This window comes from Oncorhynchus gorbuscha, unplaced genomic scaffold, assembly GCF_021184085.1.
Source record: "Oncorhynchus gorbuscha isolate QuinsamMale2020 ecotype Even-year unplaced genomic scaffold, OgorEven_v1.0 Un_scaffold_2333, whole genome shotgun sequence".
In the NCBI taxonomy this organism is placed as follows: Eukaryota; Metazoa; Chordata; class Actinopteri; order Salmoniformes; family Salmonidae; genus Oncorhynchus; species Oncorhynchus gorbuscha.
Genome location: NW_025746877.1, coordinates 34,265 through 55,689, shown reverse-complemented (window position 1 = coordinate 55,689; position 21,425 = coordinate 34,265). Strand labels below are relative to the sequence as shown.

The 21,425-nt window shown below is 47.0% G+C and overlaps 1 protein-coding gene across 1 annotated transcript in view; it reads right to left on the bottom strand.

Moving 5' to 3' along the window:
* The window catches only part of LOC124025666 (dedicator of cytokinesis protein 1-like), a gene marked incomplete at both ends in the record, with an annotated part of 64,588 nt that overhangs the window by 21,844 nt on the left and 21,319 nt on the right, over positions 1-21,425 (bottom strand). The window contains one exon of the mRNA XM_046339003.1: positions 18,449-18,539. Coding sequence (XP_046194959.1) covers positions 18,449-18,539 — 91 coding nt within the window. The remainder of the gene's footprint in view (positions 1-18,448; positions 18,540-21,425) is intronic.

The window sequence follows — 21,425 nt, the reverse complement described above, 5'->3', positions numbered from 1 at the left end:
CAATAAAGGGCTTCCAGAGGAGGGCCAATAGAGGGCTTCTAGAGGAGGGCCAATAGAGGACTTCCAGAGGAGGGCCAATAGAGGGCTTATAGAGGAGGGCCAATAGAGGGCCAATAGAGGAGGGCCAATAGAGGGCTTCCAGAGGAGGGCTTATAGAGGAGGGCCAATAGAGGACTTCCAGAGGAGGGCCAATAGAGGGCTTATAGAGGAGGGCCAATCACCACCTCCCCTCTATCTCTTACCACCTCCCCTCTCACCACCCCCTCTCTCACCAACACTCACTTTCTCTAAAACACACCCTCTCTCCCCGTCCATCACCCTTCCACCCTCTCCCCCCCTCCCTCTAGGTACCTTGCCCTTGTCGAAGAAGTTGATGATCTCCTGGTAGAGCTGGTCCTATGAGTTGTCCTTGTGTGGAGGCCTGGTAGCCGTCTCTCTGGACCCTGTCAGGTGAGCTGCAGACTGTTACGGCTCCTCAGACCACTGCAGGAACACAGACCCTGTTACCCCTATAGAACAGACCCTGTTACCTCTATAGAACAGACCCTGTTACTCTATAGAACAGACCCTGTTACCTCTATAGAACAGACCCTGTTACCTCTATAGAACAGACCCTGTTACCTCTATAGAACAGACCCTGTTACCTCTATAGAACAGACCCTGTTACCTCTATAGAACAGACCCTGTTACCTCTATAGAACAGACCCTGTTACCTCTATAGAACAGACCCTGTTACCTCTATAGAACAGACCCTGTTACCTCTATAGAACAGACCCTGTTACCTCTATAGAACAGACCCTGTTACCTCTATAGAACAGACCCTGAACAGACCCTTACCTCTATAGAACAGACCCTGTTACCTCTATAGAACAGACCCTGTTACCTCTATAGAACAGACCCTGTTACCTCTATAGAACAGACCCTGTTACCTCTATAGAACAGACCCTGTTACCTCTATAGAACAGACCCTGTTACCTCTATAGAACAGACCCTGTTACCCTATAGAACAGACCCTGTTACCTCTATAGAACAGACCCTGTTACCTCTATAGAACAGACCCTGTTACCTCTATAGAACAGACCCTGTTACCTCTATAGAACAGACCCTGTTACCTCTATAGAACAGACCCTGTTACCTCTATAGAACAGACCCTGTTACCTCTATAGAACAGACCCTGTTACCTCTATAGAACAGACCCTGTTACCTCTATAGAACAGACCCTGTTACCTCTATAGAACAGACCCTGTTACCTCTATAGAACAGACCCTGTTACCTATAGAACAGACCCTGTTACCCCTAGAACAGACCCTGTTACCTCTATAGAACAGACCCTGTTACCTCTATAGAACAGACCCTGTTACCCCTATAGAACAGACCCTGTTACCTCTATAGAACAGACCCTGTAGAACAGACCCTGTTACCTCTATAGAACAGACCCTGTTACCCCTATAGAACAGACCCTGTTACCTCTATAGAACAGACCCTGTTACCTCTATAGAACAGACCCTATAGAACAGACCCTGTTACCTCTATAGAACAGACCCTGACCCTATAGAACAGACCCTACCTCTATAGAACAGACCCTGTTACCTCTATAGAACAGACCCTGTTACCCCTATAGAACAGACCCTGTTACCTCTATAGAACAGACCCTGTTACCTCTATAGAACATAGAACAGACCCTGTTACCTCCTATAGAACAGACCCTGTTACCTCTATAGAACAGACCCTGTTACCTCTATAGAACAGACCCTGTTACCTCTATAGAACAGACCCTGTTACCTCTATAGAACAGACCCTGTTACCTCTATAGAACAGACCCTGTTACCTCTATAGAACAGACCCTGTTACCTCTATAGAACAGACCCTGTTACCTCTATAGAACAGACCCTGTTACCTCTATAGAACAGACCCTGTTACCTCTATAGAACAGACCCTGTTACCCTATAGAACAGACCCTATAGAACAGACCCTGTTACCTCTATAGAACAGACCCTGTTACCTCTATAGAACAGACCCTGTTACCTCTATAGAACAGACCCTGTTACCCCTCTATAGAACAGACCCTGTTACCTCTATAGAACAGACCCTGTTACCTCTATAGAACAGACCCTGTTACCTCTATAGAACAGACCCTGTTACCTATAGAACAGACCCTGTTACCCCTATAGAACAGACCCTGTTACCTCTATAGAACAGACCCTGTTACCTCTATAGAACAGACCCTGTTACCTCTATAGAACAGACCCTGTTACCTCTATAGAACAGACCCTGTTACCTCTATAGAACAGACCCTGTTACCTCTATAGAACAGACCCTGTTACCTCTATAGAACAGACCCTGTTACCTCTATAGAACAGACCCTGTTACCTCTATAGAACAGACCCTGTTACCTCTATAGAACAGACCCTGTTACCTCTATAGAACAGACCCTGTTACCTCTATAGAACAGACCCTGTTACCTCTATAGAACAGACCCTGTTACCCCTATAGAACAGACCCTGTTACCTCTATAGAACAGACCCTGTTACCTCTATAGAACAGACCCTGTTACCTCTATAGAACAGACCCTGTTACCTCTATAGAACAGACCCTGTTACCTCTATAGAACAGACCCTGTTACCTCTATAGAACAGACCCTGTTACCTCTAGAACAGACCCTGTTACCCCTATAGAACAGACCCTGTTACCTCTATAGAACAGACCCTGTTACCTCTATAGAACAGACCCTGTTACCTCTATAGAACAGACCCTGTTACCTCTATAGAACAGACCCTGTTACCTCTATAGAACAGACCCTGTTACCTCTATAGAACAGACCCTGTTACCTCTATAGAACAGACCCTGTTACCTCTATAGAACAGACCCTGTTACCTCTATAGAACAGACCCTGTTACCCTATAGAACAGACCCTGTTACCTCTATAGAACAGACCCTGTTACCTCTATAGAACAGACCCTGTTACCTCTATAGAACAGACCCTGTTACCTCTATAGAACAGACCCTTTACCTCTATAGAACAGACCCTGTTACCTCTATAGAACAGACCCTGTTACCTCTATAGAACAGACCCTGTTACCTCTATAGAACAGACCCTGTTACCTCTATAGAACAGACCCTGTTACCTCTATAGAACAGACCCTGTTACCTCTATAGAACAGACCCTGTTACCTCTATAGAACAGACCCTGTTACCTCTATAGAACAGACCCTACCTCTATAGAACAGACCCTGACCCTAGAACAGACCCTGTTACCTCTATAGAACAGACCCTGTTACCTCTATAGAACAGACCCTGTTACCTCTATAGAACAGACCCTGTTACCTCTATAGAACAGACCCTGTTACCTCTATAGAACAGACCCTGTTACCTCTATAGAACAGACCCTGTTATAGAACAGACCCTGTTACCTCTATAGAACAGACCCTGAACAGACCCTTACCTCTATAGAACAGACCCTGTTACCTCTATAGAACAGACCCTGTTACCTATAGAACAGACCCTGTTACCTCTATAGAACAGACCCTGTTACCCCTATAGAACAGACCCTGTTACCTCTATAGAACAGACCCTGTTACCTCTATAGAACAGACCCTGTTACCTCTATAGAACAGACCCTATAGAACAGACCCTTACCTCTATAGAACAGACCCTGTTACCTCTATAGAACAGACCCTATAGAACAGACCCTTTACCTCTATAGAACAGACCCTGTTACCTCTATAGAACAGACCCTGTTACCTCTATAGAACAGACCCTGTTACCTCTATAGAACAGACCCTGTTACCTCTATAGAACAGACCCTGTTACCTCAGACCCTACCTATAGAACAGACCCTGTTACCTCTATAGAACAGACCCCTGAACAGACCCTTACCTCTATAGAACAGACCCTGTTACCTCTATAGAACAGACCCTGTTACCTCTATAGAACAGACCCTACCTCTCTATAGAACAGAACAGACCCTGTTACCTCTATAGAACAGACCCTGTTACCTCTATAGAACAGACCCTGTTACCTCTATAGAACAGACCCTGTTACCTCTATAGAACAGACCCTGTTACCTCTATAGAACAGACCCTGTTACCTCTATAGAACAGACCCTGTTACCTCTATAGAACAGACAGACCCTGTTACAGACTCTCTATAGAACAGACCCTGTTACCTCTATAGAACAGACCCTGTTACCTCTATAGAACAGACCCTGTTACCTCTATAGAACAGACCCTGTTACCTCTATAGAACAGACCCTGTTACCTCTATAGAACAGACCCTGTTACCTCAGACCCTATAGAACAGACCCTGTTACCTCTATAGAACAGACCCTGTTACCTCTATAGAACAGACCCTGTTACCTCTATAGAACAGACCCTGTTACCTCTATAGAACAGACCCTGTTACCTCTATAGAACAGACCCTGAACAGACCCTTACCTCTATAGAACAGACCCTGTTACCTCTATAGAACAGACCCTGTTACCTCTATAGAACAGACCCTGTTACCTCCTATAGAACAGACCCTATAGAACAGACCCTGTTACCTCTATAGAACAGACCCTGTTACCTCTATAGAACAGACCCTGTTACCTCTATAGAACAGACCCTTTACCTCTATAGAACAGACCCTGTTACCTCTATAGAACAGACCCTGTTACCTCTATAGAACAGACCCTGTTACCTCTATAGAACAGACCCTGTTACCTCTATAGAACAGACCCTGTTACCTCTATAGAACAGACCCTGTTACCTCTATAGAACAGACCCTGTTACCTCTATAGAACAGACCCTGTTACCTCTATAGAACAGACCCTGTTACCTCTATAGAACAGACCCTGTTACCTCTATAGAACAGACCCTGTTACCTCTATAGAACAGACCTCTATAGAACAGACCCTTTACCTCTATAGAACAGACCCTGTTACCTCTATAGAACAGACCCTGTTACCTCTATAGAACAGACCCTGTTACCTCTATAGAACAGACCCTGTTACCTATAGAACAGACCCTAGAACAGACCCTGTTACCTCTATAGAACAGACCCTGTTACCTCTATAGAACAGACCCTGTTACCTCTATAGAACAGACCCTGTTACCTCTATAGAACAGACCCTGTTACCTCTATAGAACAGACCCTGTTACCTCTATAGAACAGACCCTGTTACCTCTATAGAACAGACCCTGTTACCTCTATAGAACAGACCCTGTTACCTCTATAGAACAGACCCTGTTACCTCTATAGAACAGACCCTATAGAACAGACCCTTTACCCCTATAGAACAGACCCCTGTTACCTCTATAGAACAGACCCTGTTACCTCTATAGAACAGACCCTGTTACCTCTATAGAACAGACCCTGTTACCTATAGAACAGACCCTGTTACCTCTATAGAACAGACCCTGTTACCTCTATAGAACAGACCCTGTTACCTCTATAGAACAGACCCTGTTACCCTATAGAACAGACCCTGTTACCTCTATAGAACAGACCCTGTTACCTCTATAGAACAGACCCTGTTACCTCTATAGAACAGACCCTGTTACCTCTATAGAACAGACCCTGTTACCTATAGAACAGACCCTGTTACCTCTATAGAACAGACCCTGTTATAGAACAGACCCTCTATAGAACAGACCCTGTTACCTCTATAGAACAGACCCTTTACCTCTATAGAACAGACCCTGTTACCTCTATAGAACAGACCCTGTTACCTCTATAGAACAGACCCTGTTACCTCTATAGAACAGACCCTGTTAGAACAGACCCTGTTACCTCTATAGAACAGACCCTGTTACCTCTATAGAACAGACCCTGTTACCTCTATAGAACAGACCCTGTTACCCCTATAGAACAGACCCTGTTACCTCTATAGAACAGACCCTGTTACCTCTATAGAACAGACCCTGTTACCTCTATAGAACAGACCCTGTTACCTCTATAGAACAGACCCTGTTACCTCTATAGAACAGACCCTTTACCTCTATAGAACAGACCCTGTTACCAGACCCTGTTACCTATAGAACAGACCCTGTTACCTCTATAGAACAGACCCTGTTACCTCTATAGAACAGACCCTGTTACCTCTATAGAACAGACCCTGTTACCTCTATAGAACAGACCCTGTTACCTCTATAGAACAGACCCTGTTACCTCTATAGAACAGACCCTACCTCTATAGAACAGACCCTGTTACCTCTATAGAACAGACCCTGTTACCTCTATAGAACAGACCCTGTTACCTCTATAGAACAGACCCTGTTACCTCTAACAGACCCTGTTACCTCTATAGAACAGACCCTGTTACCTCTATAGAACAGACCCTTTACCTATAGAACAGACCCTGTTACCTCTATAGAACAGACCCTGTTACCTCTATAGAACAGACCCTGTTACCTCTATAGAACAGACCCTGTAGATACAGACCCTGTTACCCCTATAGAACAGACCCTGTTACCCCTATAGAACAGACCCTGTTACCCCTATAGAACAGACCCTGTTACCTCTATAGAACAGACCCTGTTACCTCTATAGAACAGACCCTGTTACCTCTATAGAACAGACCCTGTTACCTCTATAGAACAGACCCTGTTACCTCTATAGAACAGACCCTGTTACCTCTATAGAACAGACCCTGTTACCTCTATAGAACAGACCCTGTTACCCCTATAGAACAGACCCTGTTACCTCTATAGAACAGACCCTGTTACCTCTATAGAACAGACCCTGTTACCTCTATAGAACAGACCCTGTTACCTCTATAGAACAGACCCTGTTACCTCTATAGAACAGACCCTGTTACCTCTATAGAACAGACCCTGTTACCTCTATAGAACAGACCCTGACCTATAGAACAGACCCTTTACCTCTATAGAACAGACCCTGTTACCTCTATAGAACAGACCCTGTTACCTCTATAGAACAGACCCTGTTACCTCTATAGAACAGACCCTGTTACCTCTATAGAACAGACCCTGTTACCCCTATAGAACAGACCCTGTTACCTCTATAGAACAGACCCTGTTACCTCTATAGAACAGACCCTGTTACCTCTATAGAACAGACCCTGTTACCTCTATAGAACAGACCCTGTTACTCTATAGAACAGACCCTGTTACCTCTATAGAACAGACCCTGTTACCTCTATAGAACAGACCCTGTTACCTCTATAGAACAGACCCTGTTACCTCTATAGAACAGACCCTGTTACCTCTATAGAACAGACCCTGTTACCTCTGTACCTCTATAGAACAGACCCTGTTACCTCTATAGAACAGACCCTGTTACCTCTATAGAACAGACCCTGTTACCTCTATAGAACAGACCCTGTTACCTCTATAGAACAGACCCTGTTACCTCTATAGAACAGACCCTGTTACCTCTATAGAACAGACCCTGTTACCTCTATAGAACAGACCCTGTTACCTCTATAGAACAGACCCTGTTACCTCTATAGAACAGACCCTGTTACCTCTATAGAACAGACCCTGTTACCTCTATAGAACAGACCCTGTTACCTCTATAGAACAGACCCTGTTACCTCTATAGAACAGACCCTGTTACCTCTATAGAACAGACCCTGTTACCTCTATAGAACAGACCCTGTTATCTATAGAACAGACCCTGTTACCTCTATAGAACAGACCCTGTTACCTCTATAGAACAGACCCTGTTACCTCTATAGAACAGACCCTGTTACCTCTATAGAACAGACCCTGTTACCTCTATAGAACAGACCCTGTTACCTCTATAGACCCTGTTACCTCTATAGAACAGACCCTGTTACCTCTATAGAACAGACCCTCTTAGAACAGACCCTGTTATATAGAACAGACCCTGTTACCTCTATAGAACAGACCCTGTTACCTCTATAGAACAGACCCTGTTACCTCTATAGAACAGACCCTGTTACCTCTATAGAACAGACCCTGTTACCTCTATAGAACAGACCCTGTTACCTATAGAACAGACCCTGTTACCTCTATAGAACAGACCCTGTTACCTCTATAGAACAGACCCTGTTACCTCTATAGAACAGACCCTGTTACCTCTATAGAACAGACCCTGTTACCTCTATAGAACAGACCCCTGTTACCTCTATAGAACAGACCCTGTTACCTCTATAGAACAGACCCTGTTACCTCTATAGAACAGACCCTGTTACCTCTATAGAACAGACCCTGTTACCTCTATAGAACAGACCCTGTTACCTCTATAGAACAGACCCTGTTACCTCTATAGAACAGACCCTGTTACCTCTATAGAACAGACCCTGTTACCTCTATAGAACAGACCCTGTTACCTCTATAGAACAGACCCTGTTACCTCTATAGAACAGACCCCTCTATAGAACAGACCCTGTTACCTCTATAGAACAGACCCTGTTACCTCAGACCCTGTTATAGAACAGACCCTGTTACCTCTATAGAACAGACCCTGTTACCTCTATAGAACAGACCCTGTTACCTCTATAGAACAGACCCTGTTACCTCTATAGAACAGACCCTGTTACCTCTATAGAACAGACCCTGTTACCTCTATAGAACAGACCCTGTTACCTCTATAGAACAGACCCTGTTACCTATAGAACAGACCCTGTTACCTCTAGAACAGACCCTGTTACCTCTATAGAACAGACCCTGTTACCTCTATAGAACAGACCCTGAACAGACCCTTACCTCTATAGAACAGACCCTGTTACCTCTATAGAACAGACCCTGTTACCTCTATAGAACAGACCCTGTTACCTATAGAACAGACCCTGTTACCTCTATAGAACAGACCCTGTTACCCCTCTATAGAACAGACCCTGTTACCTCTATAGAACAGACCCTGTTACCTCTATAGAACAGACCCTGTTACCCCTATAGAACAGACCCTGTTACCTCTATAGAACAGACCCTGTTACCCCTATAGAACAGACCCTGTTACCTCTATAGAACAGACCCTGTTACCTCTATAGAACAGACCCTGTTACCCCTATAGAACAGACCCTGTTACCTCTAGAACAGACCCTGTTACCTCTATAGAACAGACCCTGTTACCTCTATAGAACAGACCCTACCCCTAGAACAGACCCTGTTACCTCTATAGAACAGACCCTGTTACCTAGAACAGACCCTGTTATAGAACAGACCCTGTTACCTCTATAGAACAGACCCTGTTACCCCTATAGAACAGACCCTGTTACCTCTATAGAACAGACCCTGTTACCTCTATAGAACAGACCCTGTTACCTCTATAGAACAGACCCTGTTACCTCTATAGAACAGACCCTGTTACCTCTATAGAACAGACCCTGTTACCTCTATAGAACAGACCCTGTTACCTCTATAGAACAGACCCTGTTACCTCTATAGAACAGACCCTGTTACCTCTATAGAACAGACCCTGTTACCTCTATAGAACAGACCCTGTTACCTCTATAGAACAGACCCTGTTACCTCTATAGAACAGACCCTGTTACCTCTATAGAACAGACCCTGTTACCTCTATAGAAGACAGAACAGACCTGTTACCTCTATAGAACAGACCCTGTTACCTCTATAGAACAGACCCTGTTACCTCTATAGAACAGACCCTGTTACCTCTATAGAACAGACCCTGTTACCTCTATAGAACAGACCCTGTTACCTCTATAGAACAGACCCTGTTACTATAGAACAGACCCTGTTACCTCTATAGAACAGACCCTGTTACCTCTATAGACCCTGTTACCTCTAGACCCTGTTACCTCTATAGAACAGACCCTGTTACCTCTATAGAACAGACCCTGTTACCTCTATAGAACAGACCCTGTTACCTCTATAGAACAGACCCTGTTACCTCTATAGAACCCTGTTACCTCTATAGAACAGACCCTGTTACCTCTATAGAACAGACCCTGTTACCTCTATAGAACAGACCCTGTTACCTCTATAGAACAGACCCAGACCCTGTTACCTCTATAGAACAGACCCTGTTACCTCTATAGAACAGACCCTGTTACCTCTATAGAACAGACCCTGTTACCTCTATAGAACAGACCCTGTTACCTCTATAGAACAGACCCTGTTACCTCTATAGAACAGACCCTGTTACCTCTATAGAACAGACCCTGTTACCTCTATAGAACAGACCCTGTTACCTCTATAGAACAGACCCTGTTACCTCTATAGAACAGACCCTGTTACCCCTATAGAACAGACCCTGTTACCTCTATAGAACAGACCCTGTTACCTCTATAGAACAGACCCTGTTATAGAACAGACCCTGTTACCTATAGAACAGACCCTGTTACCTCTATAGAACAGACCCTGTTACCTCTATAGAACAGACCCTGTTACCTCTATAGAACAGACCCTGTTACCTCTATAGAACAGACCCTGTTACCTCTATAGAACAGACCCTGTTACCCTATAGAACAGACCCTGTTACCTCTATAGAACAGACCCTGTTACCTCTATAGAACAGACCCTGTTACCTCTATAGAACAGACCCTGTTACCTCTATAGAACAGACCCTGTTACCTCTATAGAACAGACCCTGTTACCTCTATAGAACAGACCCTGTTACCTCTATAGAACAGACCCTGTTACCTCTATAGAACAGACCCTGTTACCTCTATAGAACAGACCCTGTTACCTCTATAGAACAGACCCTGTTACCTCTATAGAACAGACCCTGTTACCTCTATAGAACAGACCCTGTTACCTCTATAGAACAGACCCTGACCCTATAGAACAGACCCTGTTACCTCTATAGAACAGACCCTGTTACCTCTATAGAACAGACCCTGTTACCTCTATAGAACAGACCCTGTTACCTCTATAGAACAGACCCTGTTACCTCTATTACTCTATAGAACAGACCCTGTTACCTATAGAACAGACCCTGTTACCTCTATAGAACAGACCCTGTTACCTCTATAGAACAGACCCTGTTACCTCTATAGAACAGACCCTGTTACAGACCCTCCTATAGAACAGACCCTGTTACCTCTATAGAACAGACCCTGTTACCTCTATGTTAGAACAGACCCTGTTACCTCTATAGAACAGACCCTGTTACCTCTATAGAACAGACCCTGTTACCTCTATAGAACAGACCCTGTTACCTCTATAGAACAGACCCCTCTATAGAACAGACCCTGTTACCTCTATAGAACAGACCCTGTTACCTCTATAGAACAGACCCTGTTACCTCTATAGAACAGACCCTGTTACCTCTATAGAACAGACCCTGTTACCTCTATAGAACAGACCCTGTTACCTCTATAGAACAGACCCTGTTACCTCTATAGAACAGACCCTGTTACCTCTATAGAACAGACCCTGTTAGAACAGACCCTGTTACCTCTATAGAACAGACCCTTTACCTCTATAGAACAGACCCTGTTACCTCTATAGAACAGACCCTGTTACCTCTATAGAACAGACCCTGTTACCTCTATAGAACAGACCCTGTTACCTCTATAGAACAGACCCTGTTACCTCTATAGAACAGACCCTGTTACCTCTATAGAACAGACCCTGTTACCTCTATAGAACAGACCCTGTTACCTCTATAGAACAGACCCTGTTACCTCTATAGAACAGACCCTGTTACCTCTATAGAACAGACCCTGTTACCTCTATAGAACAGACCCTGTTACCTCTATAGAACAGACCCCTCTATAGAACAGACCCTGTACCTCTATAGAACAGACCCTGTTACCTCTATAGAACAGACCCTGTTACCTCTATAGAACAGACCCTGTTACCTCTATAGAACAGACCCTGTTACCTGAACAGACCCTGTTACCTCTATAGAACAGACCCTGTTACCTCTATAGAACAGACCCTGTTACCTCTATAGAACAGACCCTGTTACCTCTATAGAACAGACCCTGTTACCTCTATAGAACAGACCCTGTTACCTCTATAGAACAGACCCTGTTACCTCTATAGAACTATAGAACAGACCCTGTTACCTCTATAGAACAGACCCTGTTACCTCTATAGAACAGACCCTGTTACCTCTATAGAACAGACCCTGTTACCTCTATAGAACAGACCCTATAGAACAGACCCTTTACCTCTATAGAACAGACCCTGTTACCTCTATAGAACAGACCCTGTTACCTCTATAGAACAGACCCTGTTACCTCTATAGAACAGACCCTGTTACCTCTATAGAACAGACCCTGTTACCTCTATAGAACAGACCCTATATATATTAACTGTAGTTGAGCAGACCCTATACAGACCCTGTTACCTCTATCAGACTATATCAGACCCTGTTATTAGATTCCTCTATAGAACAGACCCTAAAGAACAGACCCTAAACATTGACCTACTCTATAGTGGGGACCCTGGAGGAGAGGAGGGTTAGGAGGAGACCCTGTTACCTCTATAGAACAGAGGAGTTACCTCTATAGAACAGACCCTGTAGGAGGGGATAATATTAACTGGAGAGTATACTCTATCAGAGGGACCTACTGGGGGAGGAAAGGAGAGGAGGGAGGGGGAGGAGGAGAGAGAGTGAGGAGAAGAGGAGGAGGGAAGCAGAGGAGGAGGAGAGGAGAGGAGGAGGAGAAGAGGAGGGAGGAGGAGAAGAGGAGGAGTAGAGGAGGAGCAGAGGAGGAGAGGAGGAGGGAGGAGAGAGGAGGGGAGGAGGGGGAGGGAGAGAGGAGGGGGGAGGAGGAGCCAAGGAGAGAGAAGGAGAAGAGGAGGGAGGAGGAGAGGAGGAGAGGAGGGGAAGAGGAGGAGCCAAGAAGGAGAAGAGGAGGAGAGGAGAGAGATAACTTATGGAAAAGCTACATTAACACATCAGATATTGATTTATGCAGTGATAAAACCATATTAATCATCACACATTGTGCTTCGTTCTGTAAACAACAGGGAAATATTTCTGCTGACCACAGTCCTCCCGTCTCTCTACCCACTCTAATAATTAACGTTGTGAGTGGCTGGACGAGGCCGGCTAACAGGCTAGATGCAGCGATCCTATTGGCTCCCCGGTCCCGGGCCTCGGTAACCCTACTAAGGTCCTGTCACAACTGATTCATTGCCACGGTAACGTAACTGACATTCCATGCTGTTGTTGAACAAGAGAGAACGCAACGATCTCTAGGTAAAATCGAATTAGGTAGCGGGGGCTGTCCCAAACGGCACCCTATTCCCTATATAGTGCACTACTATGGTTCCCTATTCCCTATATAGTGCACTACTATTCACCCCCAAACGGCACCCTATTCCCTATATAGTGCACTACTATTCACCCCCAAACGGCACACTATTCCCTATATAGTGCACTACTATGGTTCCCTATTCCCTATATAGTGCACTACTATTCACCCCCAAACGGCACCCTATTCCCTATATAGTGCACTACTATGGTTCCCTATTCCCTATATAGTGCACTACTATTCACCCCCAAACGGCACCCTATTCCCTATATAGTGCACTACTATTCACCCCCAAACGGCATCCTATTCCCTATATAGTGCACTACTATTCACCCCCAAACGGCACCCTATTCCCTATATAGTGCACTACTATTCACACCCAAACGGCACCCTATTCCCTATATAGTGCACTACTATTCACCCCCAAACGGCACCCTATTCCCTATATAGTGCACTACTATTCACCCCAAACGGCACCCTATTCCCTATATAGTGCACTACTATTCACCCCCAAACGGCATCCTATTCCCTATATAGTGCACTACTATTCACCCCCAAACGGCACCCTATTCCCTATATAGTGCACTACTATTCACCTCCAAACGGCACACTATTCCCTATATAGTGCACTACTATTCACCCCCAAACGGCACACTATTCCCTATATAGTGCACTACTATTCACCCCCAAACGGCACCCTATTCCCTATATAGTGCACTACTATTCACCCCCAAACGGCACCCTATTCCCTATATAGTGCACTACTATTCACCCCCAAAACGGTGCCGTTTGGGATGGAGACAATATTTACATAGCAAAGCTGGCACCGTCTGTTGAAGTGACCTCCACATTTTCGTGTACGGTACAGTGCACTGTGGGAGAAAAGCAACGGCTCGCAGATTTTGACGCTACTGTGGACTTAGAAACAGCCTCGGAAATCCAAACGGAACCGGGCCACGTTCCATTGGCCAATAAGCAGGACAACGAAGTCTTGATCCTGTTTGGATTTGGAGACGAGGAAGGTTGGCTTCCTTTACATGGAGTCTAAGGTTAAAGGTCAAACAGCCTAAATTAAAGGGATTCAGCGGGACGATGGTTATAATTGATTCCGTTACAGTTTGAGCAGCTCCTCCGTGATTAAAGGAGAGGAGAGGCGTTTACATTGCCATGGTCACCTAGTTATTTCAGGAAGTGCTGAAACGACATCAATCACACTGTCGCTGTAAATTCATCATCCTCCGCCAGGTTTCCTACAAGTCTGTGTCCCAAATCACAACCCATTCCTTATGTAGTGACCAGGGCCCTATGGCCAATGGTACACTATTCCCTACGTAGGTCACTACTTTGACCAGGGCCCTATGGCCAATGGTACACTATTCCCTACGTAGTGCACTACTTTGACCAGGGCCCTATGGCCAATGGTACACTATTCCCTACGTAGTGCACTACGTTGACCAGGGCCCTATGGCCAATGGCACCCTATTCTCTACGTAGTGCACTACGTTGACCAGGGCCCTATGGCCAATGGTACCCTATTCCCCACGTAGTGCGCTACTTTGACCAGGAACCATAGGCTGCCATTTGTGATATAGACTAGGAATGATAATTCTCGTAGTACATTATTTTATCTATATATTGGACCATAGAGAGACCAGTCACATTATCTATATAGTGGACCATAGAGAGACCAGACACATGATCTATATAGTGGACCACAGAGAGACCAGTCACATTATCTATATAGTGGACCATAGAGAGACCAGACACATGATCTATATAGTGTACCATAGAGAGACCAGACACATGATCTATATAGTGGACCACAGAGAGACCAGTTACATTATCTATATAGTGGACCACGGAGAGACCAGTCACATTATCTATATAGTGGACCATAGAGAGACCAGTCACATTATCTATATAGTGGACCATAGAGAGACCAGACACATGATCTATATAGTGGACCATAGAGAGACCAGTCACATGCTCTATATAGTGGACCATAGAGAGACCAGTCACATGATCTATATAGTGGACCATAGAGAGAGAGACCAGTCACATGATCTATATAGTGGACCATAGAGAGAGACCAGACACATGCTCTATATAGTGGACCACAGAGAGACACCAGACACATGATCTATATAGTGGACCATAGAGAGACCAGACACATGATCTATATAGTGGACCATAGAGAGACCAGACACATGATCTATATAGTGGACCATAGAGAGACTAAAAACAGAAAGACAGTTGAGTTTCCTACAAAGCAATTCATGACACAGATTGAAGAAAGACTAACCTCCAGGCTCTGCTTTGGAAAAATCCATCACATTTTACAGTATAATAACCTCCTGCTCTCTCTTTTATCTCTGTCTCCCTCTTTGCAGCATTTGGGGAAAGCCCCAGCAGGTTTGAAATGGCAAAATATTATAATAATACTCAATATATATATATATATATATATAATAAGAAATTCTTCCTTATTGTGTCCCCTTGTCCCATAGAGATGTATAGAGTTCGCAACATTGCATCTGTTCTATTATCCGGCTTCTGTGAGCACACGGGCAGCGCCATCGAGACCAATACAACCTCTCTCCCCAGTCCCCCCTCTCTCTCTATATATTCTTCTCCTCTCTCCCCAGTCCCGTCTCTCTCTCTCCCCAGTCCCTTCTCTCTCTCTCTCTCTCTCTCTCTCTCTCTCTCTCTCTCTCTCTCCTCCATTCTTCTCTCTCTCTCCCCAGTCCCTTCTCTCTCTCTCTCTCCATTCTTCTCCTCTCTCCCCAGTACCGTCTCTCTCTCTCCCCAGTCCCCCCTCTCTCTCTCTCTATTCTTCTCCTCTCTCCCCAGTCCCGTCTCTCACTCTCCCCAGTCCCCTCTCTCTCTCTCCATTCTTCTCCTCTCTCCATTCTTCTCCTCTCTCCCCAGTTCCCTCTCTCTCTCCTATCTTCTCCTCTCTCCCCAGTCCACTCTCTCTCTCTCTCTCTCTCTCTCCATTCTTCTCCTCTCTCCCTTTCTCTCTCTCCATTCTTCTCCTCTCTCCCTCTCTCTCTCTCTCTCTCCATTCTTCTCCTCTCTCCCCAGTCCCCTCTCTCTCTCTCTCTCTCCATTCTTCTCTCTCCCCAGTCCCCTCTCTCTCTCTCCATTCTTCTCCTCTCTCCCCAGTCCCCTCTCTCTCTCTCCATTCTTCTCCTCTCTCCCCAGTTCCCTCTCTCTCTCTCCTTTCTTCTCCTCTCTCCCCAGTCCCCTCTCTCTCTCTCCATTCTTCTCCTCTCTCCCCAGTTCCCTCTCTCTCTCTCCTTTCTTCTCCTCTCTCCCCAGTCCCCTCTCTCTCTCTCTCCATTCTTCTCCTATCTCCCCAGTTCCCCCTCTCTCTCTCCTTTCTTCTCCTCTCTCCCCAGTCCCCCTCTCTCTCTCTCTCTCTCTCTCTCCATTCTTCTCCTCATCTCATCAGTCCCCCCTCTCTCTCTCTCTCTCTCCATTCTTCTCCTCTCTCCCCAGTCCCCTCTCTCTCTCTCTCTCTCTCTCTCTCTCTCTCTCTCTCTCTCCATTCTTCTCCTCTCTCCCCAGTCCCCCCTCTCTCTCTCTCTCTCTCTCTCTCCATTCTTCTCCTCTCCGCAGTCCTCTCTCTCTCTCTCTCTCTCTCTCCTTTCTTCTCCTCTCTCTCTCTCTCTCTCCATTCTTCTCCTCTCTCCCCAGTCCCCCCTCTCTCTCTCTCTCTCTCTCTCCATTCTTCTCCTCATCTCATCATTTCTCTCTCTCTCTCTCTCTCCTTTCTTCTCCTCTCTCCCCAGTCCCCTCTCTCTTTCTCTCACTCTCTCTCTCTCCATTCTTCTCCTCTCTCCCCAGTCCCCTCTCTCTCTCTCTCCTTTCTTCTCCTCTCTCATCAGTCCCATCTCTCTCTCTCTCCATTCTTCTCCTCTCTCCCCAGTCCCCTCTCTCTCTCTCTCTCTCCTTTCTTCTCCTCATCAGTCCCCTCTCTGTCTCTCTCTCTCTCTCTCTCTCTCTCCATTCTTCTCCTCTCTCATCAGTCCCCTCTCTCTCTCTCCATTCTTCTCCTCATCTCATCAGTCCCCTCTCTCTCTCTCTCTCTCTCTCTCTCTCTCTCTCTCTCTCTCTCTCTCTCTCTCTCTCTCTCTCTCTCTCTCTCTCTCTCTCTCTCTCTCTCTCTCTCTCTCTCTCTCTCTCTCTCCATTCTTCTCCTCATCTCATCAGTCCCCTCTCTCTCTCTCTCCATTATTCTCCTCTCTCCCCAGTCCCCTCTCTCTCTCTCTCTCCATTCTCCTCATCTCATCAGTCCCCCCTCTCTCTCTCTCTCTCTCCATTCTCCTCATCTCATCAGTCCCCTCTCTCTCTCTCTCTCCATTATTCTCCTCTCTCCCCAGTCCCCTCTCGCTCTCTCTCTCTCTCTCTCCATTCTTCTCCTCATCTCATCAGTCCCCTCTCTCTCTCTCTCTCCATTATTCTCCTCTCTCCCCAGTCCCCTCTCTCTCTCTCTCTCCATTCTCCTCAGCTCATCAGTCCCCTCTCTGTCTCTCTCTCTCTCTCTCTCCATTCTCCTCATCTCATCAGTCCTCTCCTGACAGAGGGAGGATTAAAACACGGTTGGACGTACCTCTGTTATCCAGATCCTGTTCCCCAACACATTGATATTCACGGTTACACCTCTGCTACTGCAAGGTTAAGAGCCATCTATGTGATTACAGCTGACTGGGGCTTTGTCCTCTACAACTGGTGCTATTCAACAGACGCTAAAAGACACACATTTACACTACCAATTCATAGAGAGAGAGAGAAGGAGGGAGAGAAAGAAGGAAAGACAGGGAGAGAGATAGAAGGAAAGAGGGAGAAAGTTTGTGTATCTGAGCTGTGTGTATATGTGTGTGTGTGTGTGTGTGTGTGCGTGCGTGCGTGCGTGTGTGTGTGTGTGCGTGTGTGTCTCTGTGTGTCTGTCTCTGTGTGTGTGTGTGTGTGTGTGTGTGTGTGTGTGTGTGTGTGTCTCTGTGTGTCTGTCTGTCTGTCTGTCTGTCTGTCTGTCTGTCTGTCTGTCTGTGTGTGTGTGTGTGTGTGTGTGTGTGTGTGTGTGTGTGTGTGTGTGTGTGTGTGTGTGTGTGTGTGTGTGTGTGTGTGTGTGTGTGTGTGTGTGTGTGTGTGTGTGTGTGTGTGTGTGTGTGTGTGTGTGTCTGTCTGTGTGTGTCTGTCTGTCTGTGTGTGTGTCTGTCTGTCTGTCTGTGTCTGTCTGTGTGTGTGTCTGTCTGTCTGTCTGTGTGTGTGTGCGTGTGTGTGTGTGTGTGTGTGTGTGAATACCTTCAGCAGCTTAGCGTGCAGCAGCAGTGTGTAGGCAGCTTCAGTGTAGTTGTCACACTCCTTGTGGAGGTCACACAGCTTGTACAGGTACCTGTCCGGACAGAGGACACACGGGTTACCATGGTGACAACGGACAGAGGACACACGGGTTACCATGGTGACAACGGACAGAGGACACACAGGTAACCATGGTGACGACGGACAGAGGACACACGGGTAACCATGGTGACGACGGACAGAGGACACACGGGTAACCATGGTGACGACGGACAGAGGACACACGGGTAACCATGGTGACGACGGACAGAGGACACACAGGTTACCATGGTGACAACGGACAGAGGACACACGGGTTACCATGGTGACAACGGACAGAGGACACACGGGTTACCATGGTGACAACGGACAGAGGACACACGGGTTACCATGGTGACAACGGACAGAGGACACACGGGTAACCATGGTGACGACGGACAGAGGACACACGGGTTACCATGGTGACGACGGACAGAGGACACACGTGTTACCATGGTGACAACGGACAGATGACACACAGGTTACCATGGTGACAACGGACAGATGACACACGGGTTACCATGGTGACAACGGACAGAGGACACACGGGTTACCATGGTGACAACGGACAGAGGACACACGGGTAACCATGGTGACAACGGTACACACCTTGGTGGGCTTCAATATGACGTCACCATGGTGACAACGGACAGAGACAAGTCAACGGTACAGACTGACGGACCGCCAGGGCAGACTGACAGACCGCCAGGGCAGACAGACAGACCGCTAGGGCAGACTGACAGACCGCTAGGGCAGACTGACAGACCGCTAGGGCAGACTGACAGACCGCTAGGGCAGAGTGACAGACCGCTAGGGCAGACTGACGGACCGCTAGGGCAGACTGACGGACCGCTAGGGCAGACTGACAGACCGCTAGAGCAGACTGACAGACCGTTAGGGCAGACTGACGGACCGCTAGGGCAGACTGACGGACCGCTAGGGCAGACTGACGGACCGCTAGGGCAGACTGACAGACCGCTAGGGCAGACTGACGGACCGCTAGGGCTGACTGTGACTTCACAGAGGCATTGAGTACAGAAACACCTGGCCTTGACTTCACAGAGGAATTGAGTACAGAAACATCTGGCCTTGACTTCACAGAGGCATTGAGTACAGAAACACCTGGCCTTGACTTCACAGAGGCACTGAGTACAAAAACACCTGGCCTTGACTTCACAGATGCACTGAGTACAGAAACACCTGGCCTTGACTTCACAGAGGCACTGAGTACAGAAACACCTGGCCTTGACTTCACAGAGGCACTGAGTACAGAAACACCTGGCCTTGACTTCACAGAGGCATTGAGTACAGAAACACCTGGTCTTGACTTCACAGAGGCACTGAGCCCCAAAACACCTGGCCTAGACTTCACAGAGGCACTGAGCCCCAAAACACCTGGCCTTGACTTCACAGAGGCACTGAGCCCCAAAACACCTGGCCTTGACTTCACAGAGGCACTGAGTAAAACAACACCTGGCCTTGACTTCACAGAGGCACTGAGTACAAAAACACCTGGCCTTGACTTCACAGAGGCACTGAGTACAGAAACACCTGGCCTTGACTTCACAGAGGCACTGAGCCCCAAAACACCTGGCCTTGACTTCACAGAGGCACTGAGCCCCAAAACACATGGCCTTGACTTCACAGAGGCACTGAGCCCCAAAACGCCTGGCCTTGACTTCACAGAGGCACTGACCCAAAAACACCTGGCCTTGACTTCACAGAGGCACTGAGCCCCAAAACACCTGGCCTTGACTTCACAGAGGCACTGAGCCCCAATCACCTGGCCTTGACTTCACAGAGGTACTGAGCCCCAAAACACCTGGCCTTGACTTCACAGAGGCACTGAGTAAAAAAACACCTGGCCTTGACTTCACAGAGGCACTGAGTAAAAAAACACCTGGCCTTGACTTCACAGAGGCACTGAGTACAAAAACACCTGGCCTTGACTTCACAGAGGCACTGAGCCCCAAAACACCTGGCCTTGACTTCACAGAGGCACAGAGCCCCAAAACACCTGGCCTTGACTTCACAGAGGCACTGAGTACAGAAACACCTGGCCTTGACTTCACAGAGGCACTGAGTACAGAAACACCTGGCCTTGACTTCACAGAGGCATTGAGTACAGAAACACCTGGTCTTGACTTCACAGAGGCACTGAGCCCCAAAACACCTGGCCTTGACTTCACAGAGGCACTGAGCCCCAAAACACCTGGCCTTGACTTCACAGAGGCACTGAGCCCCAAAACACCTGGCCTTGACTTCACAGAGGCACTGAGCCCCAAAACACCTGGCCTTGACTTCACAGAGGCACTGAGCCCCAAAACACCTGGCCTTGACTTCACAGAGGCACTGAGTAAAACAACACCTGGCCTTGACTTCACAGAGGCACTGAGTACAAAAACACCTGGCCTTGACTTCACAGAGGCACTGAGTACAGAAACACCTGGCCTTGACTTCACAGAGGCACTGAGCCCCAAAACACCTGGCCTTGACTTCACAGAGGCACTGAGCCCCAAAACACCTGGCCTTGACTTCACAGAGGCACTGAGCCCCAAAACACCTGGCCTTGACTTCACAGAGGCACTGAGCCCCAAAACACCTGGCCTTGACTTCACAGAGGCACTGAGCCCCAAAACGCCTGGCCTTGACTTCACAGAGGCACTGACCCAAAAACACCTGGCCTTGACTTCACAGAGGCACTGAGCCCCAAAACACCTGGCCTTGACTTCACAGAGGCACTGAGCCCCAATCACCTGGCCTTGACTTCACAGAGGTACTGAGCCCCAAAACACCTGGCCTTGACTTCACAGAGGCACTGAGTAAAAAAACACCTGGCCTTGACTTCACAGAGGCACTGAGTAAAAAAACACCTGGCCTTGACTTCACAGAGGCACTGAGT